Raw genomic sequence first — 16750 nt, 5'->3', positions numbered from 1 at the left:
TGGTGTGCCTATGAAGACCTTCCACGACAGCTTGGGAGCCGGACTAGGGTGACTACTGTTTATGTGTGCCTGTGCTTGTGTGTGTGTGTGCCTGTGTGTGTCTAACCTCTCTTCCCCTCCCCAGGCTGCAGATAAAGAATTCAATTTTCTTTTAAACGGTGGGGAAATTGGAAGAGATTTTGTTCTCTTTAAGCACAGCTGGAGTCTCAGGTCTCTAGGGACTGGAGAACAATGAGATCAATTAAGATGCCTGCGTGAGGGGGTGTCAGGAGGAGATGGGGAGAGAGCACAGAGGTGGGGGCACAGGAAGAAGGGGAAGGGCAGCTGAGGGGACCCACCTACCAGGAAGTCCTGCCTCCGCTCTTCCCTGTGTTGACCTGCTCACCTCTGTTGGGTTTTGCTAAGGAACTTGGATGAGGTCTAACCTTTGGGTGGTGTTATCGCCCAGACTTGCTGATACTTCATGTTGCCAATTTCTGTCACCAACTCTATGCAATGATAGAATCGACCTGAAACACTGCTATCAGAAACAGGGAGAGGCCAACTATCCTAGAGGGGCACGGATAACCCGGGACGCCTGGCCTGCAGCAGAGGCTGGTACCAACAACTTGTTATGCATAGGCACCTTTACACGCATCATCCTACAACATTCCTGAGACGGGAATTATTCTCCCTGTTTCAAAGAGGAGGAAACCCAAACTCAACGACAGTAAGTAATCTGCCCGAAGCCAACCTGCTGGTGAGAAACTGAGGCAGGACTCCAGCCCAGGGCTGTCTGTCCATTTCAGTGTTCATGAAGGTGGCACCTGGCAGTCAGGTGGGATGAAGATGGGCGTGCCTTGCTGGGTCTGGGGAAGAGCATGGCGGGGCCTCTGTCCAGACCTGAGCAGGGACTGTGAGAGAAGGGAGCACGGAGGAAGGGCTCCCGAATCTTCCACCTCTCCCCATTTCCACTGTCACCTGAGTTGTTGGAGCTGTCGTCTCTCACCTGGTCACCCCACTTGCGCCCTGGGAGACTCCCTCTCCTGCTGGCCTGCACTCCACACAGCAGCCTCCGTGATTCATCTGGCTCCCCTTCAGCGCAGTCACCCATCCTAGGGTGACTTCCTGACCTCCTCTGGTCTTCCCTCCTCACGGAGTATTCACCTACACCAGGCTCTTGTCTCAAGACTCTCACCTGTGGCTCCCTCAGCCTAGGGCAGCTCTTTGCAGAATTCTCAACTCAGACTCCCCCTGCCATCCTTCAGAGCTCCATCCATTGTCACCTTCTGTGAGAGACCCGTCTTCCTTGACCACCTGGTACAACAGGTAACAATGCCACAGCTGGGACTCCCCACTTTCTGCCCCTGGCTATACCCTCCCCATGGCACGTGTCCCTCTCTGACACACTCTGGATTTCCTTATTCTCTCGCCCCTGCACATACAGGGAGGTTGGTCTGTCTCATTCACTGCTATCATTTCAGGCCACTGATCAACAGTCATTGAATGAAAGAGTATGGTGGATGCATCTGGGGGTGTGAAGGAGTATAGTAGAGGTCCCTTTTCCCCCAGAGAGAGCAGAGTTCTGCTCTAGAGGGGGTGGTGGGGAGGCTTCTGCAGGGGGGAAACAGGCTCACGGCGCACCCAGCGCCATCAGCTGCAGCCCAGGCAGCAAGATCAGCTGGAGCAGACCTGTCTGCAGGGGGAGGCTGAAGGGCGGGGCACATTTCAGCCTTGACCTTGTAATCACATGCCCTGATTAGGACAAGGAGGCCTAAGCGACCCTCGAATCTGGTGGCCATTGCACCCCCTGCACCCCAGACCCTGCCTGATGTAGGAGGGATAATCAGAGGGCATCCAGCTTACCCCCTCCTTGGAGTGAGCAGGAAGCCAAGGCCCAGAGAAGGAATGAGACTGGCACAGGGTCACAGGGCAAGTCGGGGTCTAAGAGCCCAGGCCTCGGGGCTCCCTGTCCAGCAGTGTTCCCCCAGTGCCTATCGCCAGAGCGGGTGTTTGGGAGCCTGGCACAAGTAGGGAAACAGAAGTTACAAGGCTTCGGATTCAGACAGACACCTCTGCCCCTGACTTGCTGGGTGAACACGGGTGTATAATCTACCCTTTCCCTGCCTCAGTTTCCCTCGTGAGACTGCTGCCTCCATTCCTCCTTTGAGGAAGCTGCCCTAGACACTCCAGACCATAGGAGTCCAACCTACTCTGTGCCACACACCCCAGGCAGGGGGGCACCCGGGCAGAGAGAACCTGTCTTCAGGAAGTTCTCTGTGGAGTGGGCAGGAGAGGACATTAACCATGTTGCCCCACAGAAACGGTGAGAACAGCCAGGGAGAGCGAGGTGCAGGCGCAAGGCATGCAGGGAGCTGGCGAGGAGAGGGATGGCCTCGGGGGAGGTGGGCCTGTGCCCATCACAGAGGGAGACGGCCTCTTATGGGGAGGCCGCCGTTAGAAGAGCTGCCTCTTAGGGTGGGCAGGCTTCTGATGGTCTCAGACAGGAGGGAGGGAAAGCCAGGTCAGGAGCCATGTGAGGACCTGCAGGGATATGCAGGGAGGCTAGAGACTCCGGGCAGGAGGAGAGAAGGGGTGTGAGGGATGTAGTGGGGCCGAGGGTTGGAAAGCGGCTCAGGGCTGGGGTGTGGGGGCCTTGAATGCTGACCCGGGCCTAGAGCGCTGGAACTTTATGAGCCGGGGAGTACCAGGGGTTACTCTCTTTCCTCTCCCTTTCCCTGTTGGTGGAGAGCTCTTCCAGGCTGAAGACGATATTGGAAGGGTTCCTATTTGTGCTCTTCTGCTTGTGTTTGCGCAGGGCTTCCCTTCCCTGGAGGCTCAGGTGGTAAAGAACTGTCCTGCAATGTGGTAGACCTGGGTTCAATCCCTGGGCCAGGAAGATACCCTGGAAGAGGGCATGGCAACCCACTCCAGTATTCTTGCCTGGAGAATCCCCATGGACAGAGGAGCCTGGTGGCTACAGGCCACGGGGTCCCAAAGAATCAGGTATGACTGAGCAACCTACCTACCTTCCTTCGTCCTTTCTGGAGGAGGAGGGGGAACTGGCTCTCTCCTGGCACCAGGCTCACCTGCAGTATTTCAGGAAAGGGGTGCTGACTTGGAGTGAGCTCTGAGGGGGTCTAAGGCACCTTCACTTGTGCAAATTCTATGACATTCTTCCCACTGACGGCTGGGGAGGGACTATAGCTCCTCTGCTTAGGTGTGAACCTGCCTTGGTGACTCACTATAACCAACATTCAGCAGAAATGATGTGGGGTGACCTCTAGGCCAGGTCACAAAAAGCCACGTGGCTTCCGCCCGATTCTCTTGAGACACTCATTCCCTGGAGGCCTCTTCTGGGAGGCTCCCACTACAGACCGTGTCTGAGATGCCTGGGCCATGTGGAGAGACCACAGCCAGGAGCTCGGGACACACTGTCCAGTTGAGCCAGTACTTCAGCCAGAGCAGCCCAGGCACTGGACAGAGAGGGGAGTCACCCCCAGACCTGGAGGGGCAGAGAAGGGTTCCCCTGCTGCCCTGTCCACATTCCTGACCCACCCGATCCACGAAAGTAAGAAAACGGTCATTGCTTTTTGCAGCCAAGTGTGGGACGGTTTCTTACTCAGCCCTTGGAACCGAAACAAGCTTGGTGGGCCCCTGCTTGGAGCACGGCGCATGGCAAGTGATTACTGAGGCAGTGCTGCTGGAACGTGGGGGCAGACAGAAACAGCGGACCACCATGGAGCTCCTTTGGGCACAGAGCTGTGGACTTCCCGTAGCCAGGACAGGCTACATAATCTGCATAACTTCCCAATGCAAAATGAAAATACAAGGCCCCCTGTTCAGAATGGAACAATTTCCAGATGGTGACAGCAGAGCATCAAACCTAGGGTGGGGCTCTCCTAATTCCAGCTTCCCAAGCGAATGCCCAGTCTGCACTCACAAGGAGCCCATCCTCCTGTCTCACCTGCTGTGGGCTCCTCTGAGTCTCAGCCCTCCTGCATCCTCATTTAACATCTGTCTTCTGTTACCTGACACTGCGGTCTGAGTGCCAGAGTGGACACAGGCAAGAACTAGCCAGAGTGTCCACTGAGAGGACCCACTGTCCAGTGGAGTCGGAGCCAAGGACAGAGGACCCAGGACCCAGGTTTAAGCACGGCAAGTGATTCACGGCAGGGATTCCTCAGTGTTCCCTGAAGCTCCACTGAGCCCCCAATTCTTTGGTGGATAAGAACACAAATAACAGTCCTAGCTGTTACAGCTGCCAGCCACTCAAGCTTTCTGGGGGTAAGCGATCCAAATGGACCTCTTTTCATCCTGGGACAGATACTACTCCTATCATCCCCACAGCAAATTCTGGGGACTGGAGATTGGACACAGCTAGGCATCTGACTAGGGTCACAGAGATGGCAAGGTGGGGGCACGATTTCAACCTGGGTCTCTCTGGTTTCCAGGTTTTGCTCCTAAGGTTCCCTCCTGAAGGTACTGATGCAGCTGGGAGGCATCTCCCCCACTTGCAGAGTAGCAAGTCCTTCTGCGAGGGGCCAGGGGCACTAGGGAGCATCACTTAAGTCGAGGCAGGGGACTGGCCTTTCCAGACCACCTTGCAGGGCCATTGAGTTCCCAGCACCCGGGGTGAGGCCCATGTTAAATTCCTTGGATTTAGCAACATGGGAGGGGGTGTGCCCTGAGCCTGCAGGCATCACAGAGCTAGGGAAGAGGCTGATGAAGAGGCACGCTGCATTTCAATTCTTCCAGGACCGAGACTGGCCTTTACCAGGGTCCGCCTGGGGCAGTGACATCACGTCACCTTTCCCTTTTGGTGCCAGTGTCGCTCACTATGGGCAGGGGAGGAGGAGCAGGGGCCCACAGCAGCAGGGCTGCCTCTGTTGGTGCTGCTGGGGAAGGAGGCCAGGCTGGATGACAAGGGAAAACTGGTGAGCTCCAGGAGTGGGGAAGTGACCACCCTGGAATCATCACCAAACTTCCAGATGGGGGCTGAGAGGGAGGCAAGGGAGGGGCAGGCAAGGGAGCTCTAGAGAACAGTGGGTGGGTGAGGGACCCCCGAAGGCCAGGAGCAGGTCTTTGTTGCCAGGAGTGAAACTGGACAGCAAAAATCAACCCTTCCTCTCAGGCACAGTGAGCTGGAATGAAGCCTCATGGAACCAGAAGGCCCTGAAGCAGCACTGGCCCCACCATCTTGCTTTATAACGAGGACACTGGGGCCCCAGGGGCTCAGGGACATGCCAAGGTCACATGGCTTCTCTGGGGGCAGAGCCTTGACTCTGAGTCCTGGTGCCATCAGCTCAGCCAGGAGGCCAGCATGACTTGCTGACATTTTCTGAGTGTTCCTGGCCAGGCTCAGCGCCGAGCATCTTCACCCACCATTCTACCGAACTGTCACAACACTCCCAGGTAGGATCCTGTCAGGGTACCTCTCCAGGTGGCAGGGGAGGAAACAGGCCCATCTTGGCAGAGTTGGGCTTACACACAGGCTGAAGGGCGCCCAGATGGGGCCCTTTAAGGCCAGTGACAGTAAGAACCGCAATTTAGGTCTGTAAACCCTTAACTATTTCATCCATCCCACTCCGCTGAAGCCTCCCAGCAACCCAGGCCATACAGGCAGGCCGACTTTCTTGACCACCTCCCAGAGAAGCAGTGACTGGCCCACAACAACAGGACTCAAGGGCCTGCCTGAGACGGTGCCAGCCTCCTGGGGGCGCTGGAAGAGGGGCCAGGAGCACTTGGCACCCCACCCCTGGGTAGCAGACTGAGCTGGTTCTGGGCCCCGCACCTGCCCCATCAGGGCCCTTATGCACCTCTCCTTCTTGCATTGTTTCCTGCCCAGGGAAGAATCCTGTCTTGTCCAACAGTCCAGCCTCTGCCCATCTCTGCTGAGCACTGCCTATCCCCGGAGCAGGGAAGAAAGTGAGATGAGACCTGCCCTTCCGGCTGCTGCTCCTCCTCAGTGTCTTCCTCTCATTGCCCTGGGGACACGGAGCTAGTAAATCTGGGGGCACGAGCTCCATGCTACAGGAGGCCAGACTGGTTCCTTTCTGCCAGCTGTTTCCCAAATGCCAGCCACAGGCCTCCAGGATGGAAGGAGTAAGAGAATGTGAATGGGTGAACACAAGACTTCTCCACTATCAGGAAAGCAGCCCAGTGGCTGCGTCTGGAGTAGGCACAACTCAGGAGGAAGACAGACTGCTGAACGGCCCCCCCACCCCTCACGCCCACCTCAGAGGAGCAGCACTCCACCTCCTTATACATCACACGCCCCTCACTGCATTCTAGCCTCAGGGCCTTTGCACATGCTACACCCTTTTTCTCCAATGTGCTTCCTTCCGTTTGCTGACCTGTTAATGCCTACTCAATTGCTACATCCTCAGGGAAGCCTTCCCCGGGCCCAGCCAAGGCCAAGTGCTCTGTTACAGGTTTTCACAGCCCCCTGATCTCTCCACACAGCCAGTAATGCTTAATGTAAAGATTCACTTCTCAGTACTAACATCAGGCCTTCCCAAGAGACTATAAACTTCATGACGGCAAGACTCACATCACCATTGCATCCTCAGGGCCATGTGCCTGACACAGTAGTAGGGATTCAGAAAACATTTGTTCCATGCATGTTTAGATTTCTCTCTTACTGTCCAGCAGCACCCACATACCCCACCAGCACCCAAGTACCCATCAGCAAGGCTACAGGGCTGCCTGAAGCCCAGAAGAATCCTAGGTAGAAACCCCAGTCTTTCTACTCAAGTCCTATTATTATTAGGTCAGGAGGCGGGATTGGAAGGTGAGAATCAGAGCAGGCTGGGGATATGAGAGAAGAAACCACACCACCCAGAGGATGGGGAGCCATCAGCACCGTACACACACGTGCTATATACACGTATCTGAGTGCATGTAGTTGCAAACACAAATAAAGATACAGACACAAGGACATGTCTGTGCACATGCACACACATGCCCACAAGCAAACACAGGTGGTGAGTGTGCCCCTACACAGCCTTCCCCTCTATGGTCACCCTTCAGAGTGGGGCTCAAGGTCAAGCCTGTGACCGCTACATTCCTGCCCTCTCCCCTCCACCAGTAGAAGCTCATTTTTCTAGAGCTGGGGGCTGTAAGGGTCTCAAAACCTGGGGTGAGGGAGGTTCAGGGAGCAGGGAGGTAAGAAGAGATGCCATCCCAGCTGGGATGCCTGCTGCAGTGAGGGTCAGAGAGGCCCCTTGCAGCAGGCTCTGCCCCGGCCTTCAGTGCAAATTAAAACATTTTCCCTTTCTTCATAGTTTTTTTTTTTTTTTTCCTGACATATCTGCCCAAGAAACATTTTAATAACATCCCAGAAAAGGTCAAGGAGAAGGAATTTCACAGTCTCTGAGCAGGTGGCTGTAACTTCAGCCCCTCCTGGAGCAAAGCAGGTGGAGAGACTGGGCTGACACTGGACCCGAGGGCAGAAGGGCAGGGTGGGAGAAGCCAGGGCAGTGGGTGTGGCGGGTGTGACCGCGGAACTTGCCACCTGCTAGCAGCTCTGGAAGGACCTTGGGGGGAGATGGGGGTGACAGTGAGTGGGGGTCACCAGGGGGTGCTTTCACGCCTGTCATTCACACCCACTGATGGCAGCCTTGGTGGGGGGAATCATGCCCATTTTGCAGATGGGAAATGAAGGCTCTTAGACGTGATAAGGGTAGAGGAGTACGCAGTGAAGGCAGGGCCCATGGTTTCACTCCGGGACCTGAGCTCCTTCAGACACAGAGTCCTGCTGCTAGAGCTTATTGCGGGGTGAAACGACCCCCTCACAGCTGCACAATTCCACAGACCCTGGGGCTAGGGCTGGGGCTGGGGCTGTGACAGGAAGGTGCAAAGGGCTTGAAAGACACACTCAGGAACTAGAGGCAGCCCAGATGAGCCAGTCCTGAGTGGAGACCCTCAGGCAGCCGCAGAGGCTGAACACATCTGCTAAACATCCAGAGGGGCTGGAAAAGGGGTCATAGGCAGTGGGCAGGGGGTCCGTGCAGGCCCAGGAACTGCTCCAGTGCCTGAGGACACCCAGTGTGAGAACCTACTCTCCAGTGCCAACCCTGGATGGAACTGGGCTTCACACATAGTCCTCGGCACCGCAGCTGCGCATCAGCCAAGAGGTGTGCCACCCTACACCTCACACCCCACCCCTGCCCCCTAGGCTCCCTCAGCCCTTGCCAGGGCCACGGGAGATGGGGACTGCAAAGCAAGACCCTTCTCCAGCAAAAGTGACAGGAAGGAATCCCTCGTCACCTGCTAAGCCTGGGCCTTATATATGAATTTTTGTATAAGCTTTTTATTGAAGTATAATATGCAGAAAAGTACACAAGTCACAGGTGTAGTCTTATGAATTTTCAAAGAGCACACCCCATGTGACCAGCGCCCAGATGAAGAATCAAAACATTCTATGACATCAGAACTTTCCCCTGAACATCCTATGACATCAGAACTGCCCCATATGACCACTATGCTGATCCCTTTTTCTACAGATCCATTTTGCATCTATTTTACACTTAGGGAATCATACAAAAAGTATTCTTTCATGTAGAGCGCCCCCCCTGAAGTATTATATTTTTGTGAGATATATCCATGTTCAGTGTGGCTACAGTTTGTTCATTCTCCTTGCGGTACAGTACATCCATATGGCTGCAGGCCCTGTGAGAGACAGGCTGCCTGGGTGTCCTTCACCCTGACATTGGAAGGTGGCTGGGGGGATGAAGAGGATTTCTTCGGGTCCAGAAGGCCAGAGCCCCTGGCCTTGCTCTCTGTGGGGCCCTTAGAGGCTGCAGGAGGGCCCATGGGGCCTCAAGCACCAGGTGACTGATTGCAAGGAGCAACTCTGTGAAAGCCGGCGGAGCCACGGGCTGGGGAAGCATCCGGGAAGAAAACAGCCGCAGCAGACTTACTGTTTATGTCTGACGGCCTGCCTAGCTAAACATCTGTTTGAAAAATTAATAACTGTCAGATGGGAAGGACCTGGGGGCTGAAAACAGTTTCATACCATCTGTCTGTAGAGTAAACACACTTTGGAGTAGGGGGTCTGGGATCGACAGGCAATGTCTGTGCCTGGAGTCAGAATTCAGCGAGAAGGGCAAGAATTTTGGGGGCCTCAGTGGGCAGGGAGGGGCAGCAGCAGGTTAAACTAAGTTTTATTGAGCACCTACTATGGGCAAGCCCCTGAGCCTGTGTAGCACACATCTGCCACTGACCTGCTCAGCAACCCTCTTTGTTCTGATAACAGAGGCTGCTGTAGAATGGCCCCTGTCCCATTCTCAGCCCATGTAATTTGAATGGGGCTGATCCACGCCCTGACTCTACTAGGGGGAGCATGACCCATCTCTGGTGTATCAGAATTATGGTGGCCCAGTAAGCTGAGTCAATGAGAATCAGCTCTGGGAGTTTTGCTGGAACTATTGAAAAAGAACATTTCTTTTCCCCCACTGGGGTTGATAAATTGGTAAGAAGTGAGCCTAGGGGTGCTGGTGTGCCTCTCTGCCAATACAAAGAAGCAGAGGCCAGTGCTGAAGTCAGATTCCTGCTCAACTGAGTGCCTGGATACAGCCATGCCTGAAATCACGTACACTCTCGAGTTACAAGAGCCAATCCTTTTTTTTGTTTGTTTGTTTGAGCCAGTTAAAGGTTTCTATCCCTTGTGATTACAAGTCCTGACTGATACAAATGGACACCAGGAGGGTCCCCTGTCAAGGTCCCAGCAAGACAGCTGGGGAGGTCCAGGAGCCCATTCTTCTGTGGTGCCCACGCTCAGAGGGACAGGACTGCCCTCCTGAGAGATGGCTGGCACCTGTCCCCATTAGAAGGTAGGTCTAGGGCTCCCGGCCCACTCAAGCTCACCATCTCTCAGGGACAAGGCAGAAAACTAACCCTGGGCCCAACTTCATTTTTTCCCAGGTGGGTGCCTTTTCCACATTGCTTCCCTGGCCAAGGAAGCCTCATCATGAAGAAACCGGATGCTCTAATACACCAACACCACAACCTCTGAGGGCTTGGGGGTACCCCCTCCCCCTCTCCCCTAACTGCCCACACTCCTTGGGCAAAATCCCTCTGGACGCCTCCTGATGGTTGACCCCAGAGCTCAGTTGCCCTGTAAGGGAGAGAGGACTCACCAGGACTGTTAGCACTGAGGTCCCCACAGTGACATTCTCATACAAGCTGACATTGTACAGTGGCTGGCTGAAGATGGGCCGGTTGTCATTCTCATTGATGAGGGTGATCTTCACCTTGGCATAGCCCACGTGGTCAGGCACACTCTCATTGGCAAAGAGCTGGGTATGCAGAGCAAGGAACCAGTGAGCACTTGTATGCTCCTGGAGCCCTCGTTCCCATAAGTTCCCCTGGGGCCTCCACCCATCCCAACCCAGAGCACCTGTCTGAGTCACTGCCCATCCCAGATGTGTGCTCCTGGGAATCCCTTTATCAGTGCTCACAGGGCCAGGGTGGCTACAGAATTTGCTGGGGAGGCAGGGGCTAACGGGGGCTGGACTGGCTGAGGCTGGGCAGCAGAGGCTCTCGATGGGCTTCTGAGACTGTGATGGGACCTAATAAAATTCCACTCAATGCTTGGACATTTCCTCATCCTCCTTGAGAAGGGGAGGCCCAGGCCAGCCCCTGCCACAGCTCGGTGGGCTTCTCTAGGTCAGACCCACAGGGAAGAATGGGGAGAGGAGTAGGGGACATTTAAGGGGACGGTGTTGCCCCGTGCCTCACCTGAAATCCCCCTCCCAGCCAAGGAGAGGTGAGGGGACTTACGTCAAAGTCGTAGCGGTCCACAGTCTCATAGTCCAGGGGGATTGCCACTCGGATGCGAATGTCTGCTTTCCCTTGGACGGACGTCGGGGAGATGATGAAGTGGTGGGAGTTATTCCCCACCAGGTACACCTCGAACATGCTGTTCAGGCCCTGGGTCAGAAGAGAGAAGAAACCAGTCAGAGCGTGGGAAGCCAAGGCTCGGAGCGCGGCTGGAGGAGCAGGGCGGCAGGGGAGGCAGATGAGGTGCTGGGACCAGAGTAGGACTTGTCAACTCCCCACCCCAAAGTGGTCTGGCTTCCCCTGTGTGATTCCGGCTTGGCTCCCTGGCCCTCCGGCCCATGTCCAGGCCTTCTGGAAATTTCCCCCAATTCTTTTTGCCTTTATCAGCCCATCAGATGCCCACCATATCTCTTTTGGGTGGTTTGATTCATTTTCCATCTCCCACTCCCTCTTCTGTTCCAGTGACACTAACTGGGGGAAGTATCTGCAAGACCCAGCAGGGAGATGGTAGAAAGAAAAGGAAGAGGGCCAGAAGGGAGTGGAGGGGGATGAAGCAAGTAAGCATTCAGGGTCAGCTTGGACCAGAGAGGGCATGAGGGCTGCAGCTGGCAACTGCTTTTCCTACATCCCCTCTCTGGATTGTGTCAATCAGGGGGAATACTGCCTTCCTTACATGTGCAGTAGGAACCACCCAGATGGCTGAGTGGCAAAGTGAACCCCTGTATTCCCCTCTCTGTGGCCAGCCATGGTGGCCGGGAGGACACAGGATCCCAAATAGTGTAGAGTTGCCGTGCCCTTCACTGGTTCTGCCAGAACCCAGCAGCCAGAGGCCATGGTTTCAGGCAAGGAGGCCTCACTCTAGGTCAGGTGTTTCTGATCACTCCAATCAGGGCCAGAGCCCAGGGAGCCCTCAGACGCCACCTGGCTTGTCCTCACACAGGAGGTGTGATATCTCCATGCTACCCACGCCCAGATCAGTGGGAGAAGCCACTACTGAAGGCGGGAGACAGGGCTTACTGACCCCAGAGACTGGCTTCCTCTGAAAGTGATCCAGGCTACTGCTTGGGGGGAACTAACCCCCAGACTAGCACCCCCCACCTCAAACCTCAGCACGGGGCCTGTGGTTTGGAAGTAGTCAAGAGCCCCTCTCCACTTGTGAGGAGAAGCCCAATGGGTTCCTGAGCTAGGCTCTCAGCACCAGAAGGATGCCTCCTCCTCCTCAGCCTGCGTGACCCTCCCCCGGCCCAGTGTCCAGCACAGCCCCTCTGTGCAACTGGGGGCTGGCAGGGAGGCACACCCCTTTCCTGGGCTGCCCAGGGATATGTCTGTCGAGGGGCTTCCTTCCAGAACTTGTTTCTGTTGAGAGGGGCATCCAGGCAACCTGGAAGCCTTTACACAGCCAGAGAGGGAAGGATGGTCCCAGCAAGGATAGAAAGGACCCCCTCAGGGAAGCCTGATGCCCCCAGAGCTGTCCATTAGGTGCTCAGATACACTTGTGCAATGAGTACATTTTAACATTTACCCCTAGGTCTCTTGAGTTTTTTCTACTTACAACTACAAATTAGTGAAATAAAGGCACTGCCAATTTTGGGGTCCAGGCAAGCAGTGGGCCCTCCAGGGCCCCCAGGACAGAAGGGATCCCGCAAATTGTGCGGGCAATGCTCTTCTGGCCATGTTGGGCTGTGGAGTTTCCTAGACTCCTTGGCGTAGAATCCATCCGTCAGATGGAGGGGACCAATTAAATGCCCGAGGGGGCACTAATAGCCAAAGCCAGCAGACTGTGACAGCTCCGAGCAGCTGACATCGACACCTCTTCCTCCCATGGACCTTGGCCCTGAGAGGGTGGGGCTTTCTGAACTGTTCCTGCAGCAGGTGGAGCAACACCCCGCCCCCCTGCCCACTATGCCTCCCAGCCTCTGCCCTTCCCAGGCTCACTTACCAGGTTCTATCAGAGGGAGTCGGTCAGTCAAAGGATACGTATGGAGACAGAGAAGAAGCCGGAAAGGTACCGAGAGGAGGAAGGAATCAGAGAGAACGTGGTGAGGTCCGAGGTCAGGGTAAGGGAGAGGGGCCAAGATGGACCTCGGGAGCACACTTGCTCCAGAGGAATGGCCCCCTCTGCAACTGATGGGCCATGGCCTCTGGGGGCGCCAAGGAGGGATGGGTGTGTGGGGGGCATGCACTCAGGTGCTGGGGTGTGGGGAGGTCTGTGCAGCCCAACACCTGGGGAGGGGGGACACAGAGGAAGCTGGCACAAAGTTGGGAGGGGGCTGGGCTACTGTCTACCTGAGCTCCCTCCCTCCTGACCGAGAGCGAGGCTGGGAGAGGAGGGGCCATGCCCCTCTGTCCTACTCCCAGGAGCCTGGCAGAACCCCTGGAGGAAACAATCCCAAGCATTGTCATGTTTTAATCTTTCTAACACAGAAAATGTCCACAGCATAACAGATGTGGGGAGCCTTCACATAGTTCAAAAGTATAAAGGGCACATGACAGACACACTTTCCCCACTGTCCCCACCACTGGAGAGTCTTCCCCAGAGACGACCACACCCCGATCTTTAGTATCTTTCCCCAGGAAATCCATGCACATATAAGCACTGTGATCTCTGGCTTGCCTCTTCCACACACACAGTAGCGTGCTTCCACTTAAAACCATGTTGTGAAGCCTGATTCACAATTGTACAAAGAGCTGACAATACGAACAGCAGCCACACAGCACACGCTCACCGCACACCAGTGAACTCTGCCAGAATGACCAAAGAACAACACTCTGTAGTCCTGGTGGGACGCGGGAGCCGAGGCGCCGCCCATCCCTGGGGCAGTGCAAAGCCACAGCAGAGCAGGCAGGCCGTACCGCAGGTGCTCAGACGCCAGGGGGCTTCCGCAGCTTTTCCTCACCCATTACCCTGTGCGAGCTTCTTCCCGAGGGCCACATGATGGACGTGAAGGAACACTGGAGCTTCGGAACGCCTCCAGAAGAAATGGAACTCACAGAGGTGGGCAGCAGAGTGAGGATAAGAGCCCGGTGCGCAGGCCCGGGTGCCTTCCAGACCAAGGGAAGCCGAGTTGGGGCCTGACGTGGGCGTCCCCCAAATGCAGCTCCTGGGTGTAGAGGGGCATGTACTGGCATTTCAGCCAGCAGTATGAGTCGACTGAGCAAACCGAGATGGCATTGCTGAGCACTCCAGGGCCGAATCTAAGAGAACACCAGCGGAAGTGGGCTGCCCCAAGAGAGGTTGTCTTAGGAATGAAGGGAAAATGGATTCCGGGTGGAGAAAGTGGCTTTAAACTCGAAGTCCTTGGGCCTCAGTGTGTATTAGAATCACCTGGAGGCTTGGTAAAGTACAGACTGCTGCCCTCCCTCCTCCAGGAACATCTGATTCAGTAGGTCTGGGGCGGGGGGTGGGGGCAGGGGGAGGGTCGTGAATTTGCATTTCTTACAAGTTCCAGGTGATGCTCCTACTGCTGCTGCTGGTCTGAGCCCACCATTTGAGAACGACTGGTCTAAACAAAGGCGTGGAGAGGGGAATGAATACTTAATAATGAGGCAGACAAGCGAGTTGACTGCAAAGGGTTCACGTACAGAAACTGGAGAGCCTGCTGGGGTATCAGGGGGTTGTGTCTCTCCTGGAGGCCCACCGCAGGCACCATCTGGAGGGCTCTGGCCTTGTGTCCATGTGCAGTGGGGACATCAGGGTTTAAAAAGGAAGATGAACTTGGCGGCCAAGTGCAAATCACATCCGCACAGCCCTCCTTACCTGGCTGCACATCAGAACTGCCAGTGGAGCTAGAGAAGAAACACAGATGTCCGGGGCCACTGAGTCAGACTCTCTCAGGGGTGGGGCCCAGGAAGCTGCATTTTCTGACGGTCTTTCGCGAACCATGCTGCACAGTCAGGAAGACCTCAGGCAGGACAGGGAGGGCAGCCTGGAGCACCCGCAGGGATCCAGAAGGGCGAGCAGGGCAGCGTGGAGTGGCGGTTACCCACCAGCCACACATCAAAACCGCTGGGGGAGCTTTAAAGTACCCCCATGGCTAGGCTGCACTCCAGACCAAAGAAATCAGGGTGAAGGAGATGAGACATCAGGATCTTGTACTGCTCTCGGGTTACTCGCTCTAACGTGCACCCAGGGATGAGGACTACTCAGAGAGAGCAGCGGTTCTCCTGGCACGCTGTGGGAACCAGCGGCATTATCCAGAAGCTTGTCAGAAATGCACAATCTGCGGTCACACTCAGAAACTCTGGGGGTGGGGCCCAGCACTGTTTTAGCAGACTCTCCAGGGGTTCTGATACACGCTGACGTTTGAGAATCAGCTGGACACAGCAAGGCTGCTGGCAGGGTGCAGAGCAAGTCAGAACAGTGAGAAAACTGACCAGGACATGTGGTGGATGAGAGGCTGGAGAGAGGATGGAGTGGGGCTGAGACCATGGCGCACAGAGGGACTGAGGGGACACCTGGGAAGGTGGTGCTGAGCTCAGTGCAGATGCAGAGCGAGCACCTGGCCAGGTATGAGCACTGGGTTTCCTGCCCCTATCCCCCATAGCTTCCTGGCCCCTTTAGGTGAGATCTCTGGGTCTCAAGGCATGAGATCTCTCCCCTGCCCTTGATCTGCCACCAGGGGCTGGGAGTGCACTAGGCTTGATCCTGCAGCTGGCAGGACCCCTCATGTGGCTGTCCTGAGACCCCAGGACCCCTCTGGCTAAATTCTCTCAAATGCTCAGCCTGCTCCTTTCAGAATCTGCCAAGAGGTACTTGGCTTGTGACTCTCAGTCCCTTGGGATGTGTGTATGGGATTCTTAGCTGGTTCACTAAGTGGGTGCAAACCCCCTGTGAATTACAGCCTTTGGCCCAGAGCCTTCAAGAACAGCCACTTCCATACACCAAGCCCCACCCCCCCCCATGTGCTTCCCATCCTTAACCAGAATCTTCAAGACATCCCACTGACATCGGCATCGGTCCACCCCTTTTTACAGAGAGGGAAACTGAAGCCAGAAAGGGTAACTTGTTCAAGATGCACAGCTTGGGTCAGTACTGACTCATAGAGCCTAAGCCCCTCACCACCCTGCTCTCCTGGTCTCCTGCATATCACTCCCTCTCCAGAACACTGTCCTCATGGGTGCAAAGAACTGGCATTAGATGGCACTGGAGAACCCTTCCTATATTCACTAAATGTCAGAAGTGTGGCCCAAGGGGCAAAGCGTGCCTCTCCCAAGATCAGGGAGAAGGTGGAGGGGAGGGCAGTCAGATGGCAGAGGGTACGCCCGCTCCTCCCAGTCCTGGCTGGGTCTCCTCCACGCCCTTGCTCCTTGCTTGCTGCCAGGCTACTTGGTGAGGCAGGGAAGGAGGGAGGTGGGGAGAGGCAAGAGGCCCTCTTGGAGCTGTCGAGGGGCAATTTTGTTGGGAGGGAAGATAAAGAGAAACATCAAAAGGAGTCCCAGTGTGTGTGGAGAGGAGCCCGGTGGATTAAATTCTTTTCCAGCTGGGAGAGGCGATGAGAAGGCTGATAGCCAGCAGCCGCGGGTCCCAGAGCCGAGCAGCAGCGCCTGCCCTCCCCGCACCAGGCTGGGGAGCCGCCTGGCTGCCCGTGGGGCTGCGACAGTTCGGCTTTATTTATTTATTGGAGGGAGAAGGACGCATGAAATCACTCCTCGCTCCCCCAGCCCCGTGCAGCCAGCTATGATTTGCTTTGCTCCTGGTGACTGAAGTCTTGCCACCCCCCGTGGAGGGCAGCACGCCAGCCCCTGGCCCAAGTTATCAGCTGCTGCCAGAAGGGGCTGCCTCCCCCTGCCTCCTGGAAGTGGAGGGCTGGCCTTGAAAGCGGTCAGAGCAGACACTGCCCGGCAGGGACGCTCTCGCCTCACCTGTTTGCAGCTCCCACAGCTACCACTGGCTCCATGATGGACCCAATGTCATTTTCAACTACGTATTAAGAGTTTATTGCAACTATTAGCTCACTGAGTGTTCACAACAACCCTGGCAGAGGCT

General features: G+C 55.8%; 1 protein-coding gene across 7 annotated transcripts in view; it reads right to left on the bottom strand.

Annotated features, from left to right (window-relative positions):
* CDH23 (cadherin related 23) overlaps nucleotides 1-16750 on the bottom strand; it is a 460382-nt gene that overhangs the window by 173588 nt on the left and 270044 nt on the right. For 6 of the 7 annotated variants that reach the window (XM_059882631.1, XM_059882625.1, XM_059882626.1 and 3 more), the window contains 2 exons: nucleotides 10765-10914; nucleotides 10122-10280 (listed from right to left, as the gene is read on the bottom strand). In XM_059882631.1, the coding sequence (XP_059738614.1) occupies nucleotides 10122-10280; nucleotides 10765-10914 (309 nt within the window). Of the gene's footprint in view, nucleotides 1-10121; nucleotides 10281-10764; nucleotides 10915-12703; nucleotides 12710-16750 lie in introns of all 7 variants that reach the window. The other variant, NM_001191206.3, reaches the window with a different exon arrangement.

The sequence above is a fragment of the Bos taurus genome, chromosome 28 (genome assembly GCF_002263795.3).
Source record: "Bos taurus isolate L1 Dominette 01449 registration number 42190680 breed Hereford chromosome 28, ARS-UCD2.0, whole genome shotgun sequence".
NCBI lineage: Eukaryota > Metazoa > Chordata > Mammalia > Artiodactyla > Bovidae > Bos > Bos taurus.
This window is presented reverse-complemented; position numbering and strand designations above follow the sequence as displayed.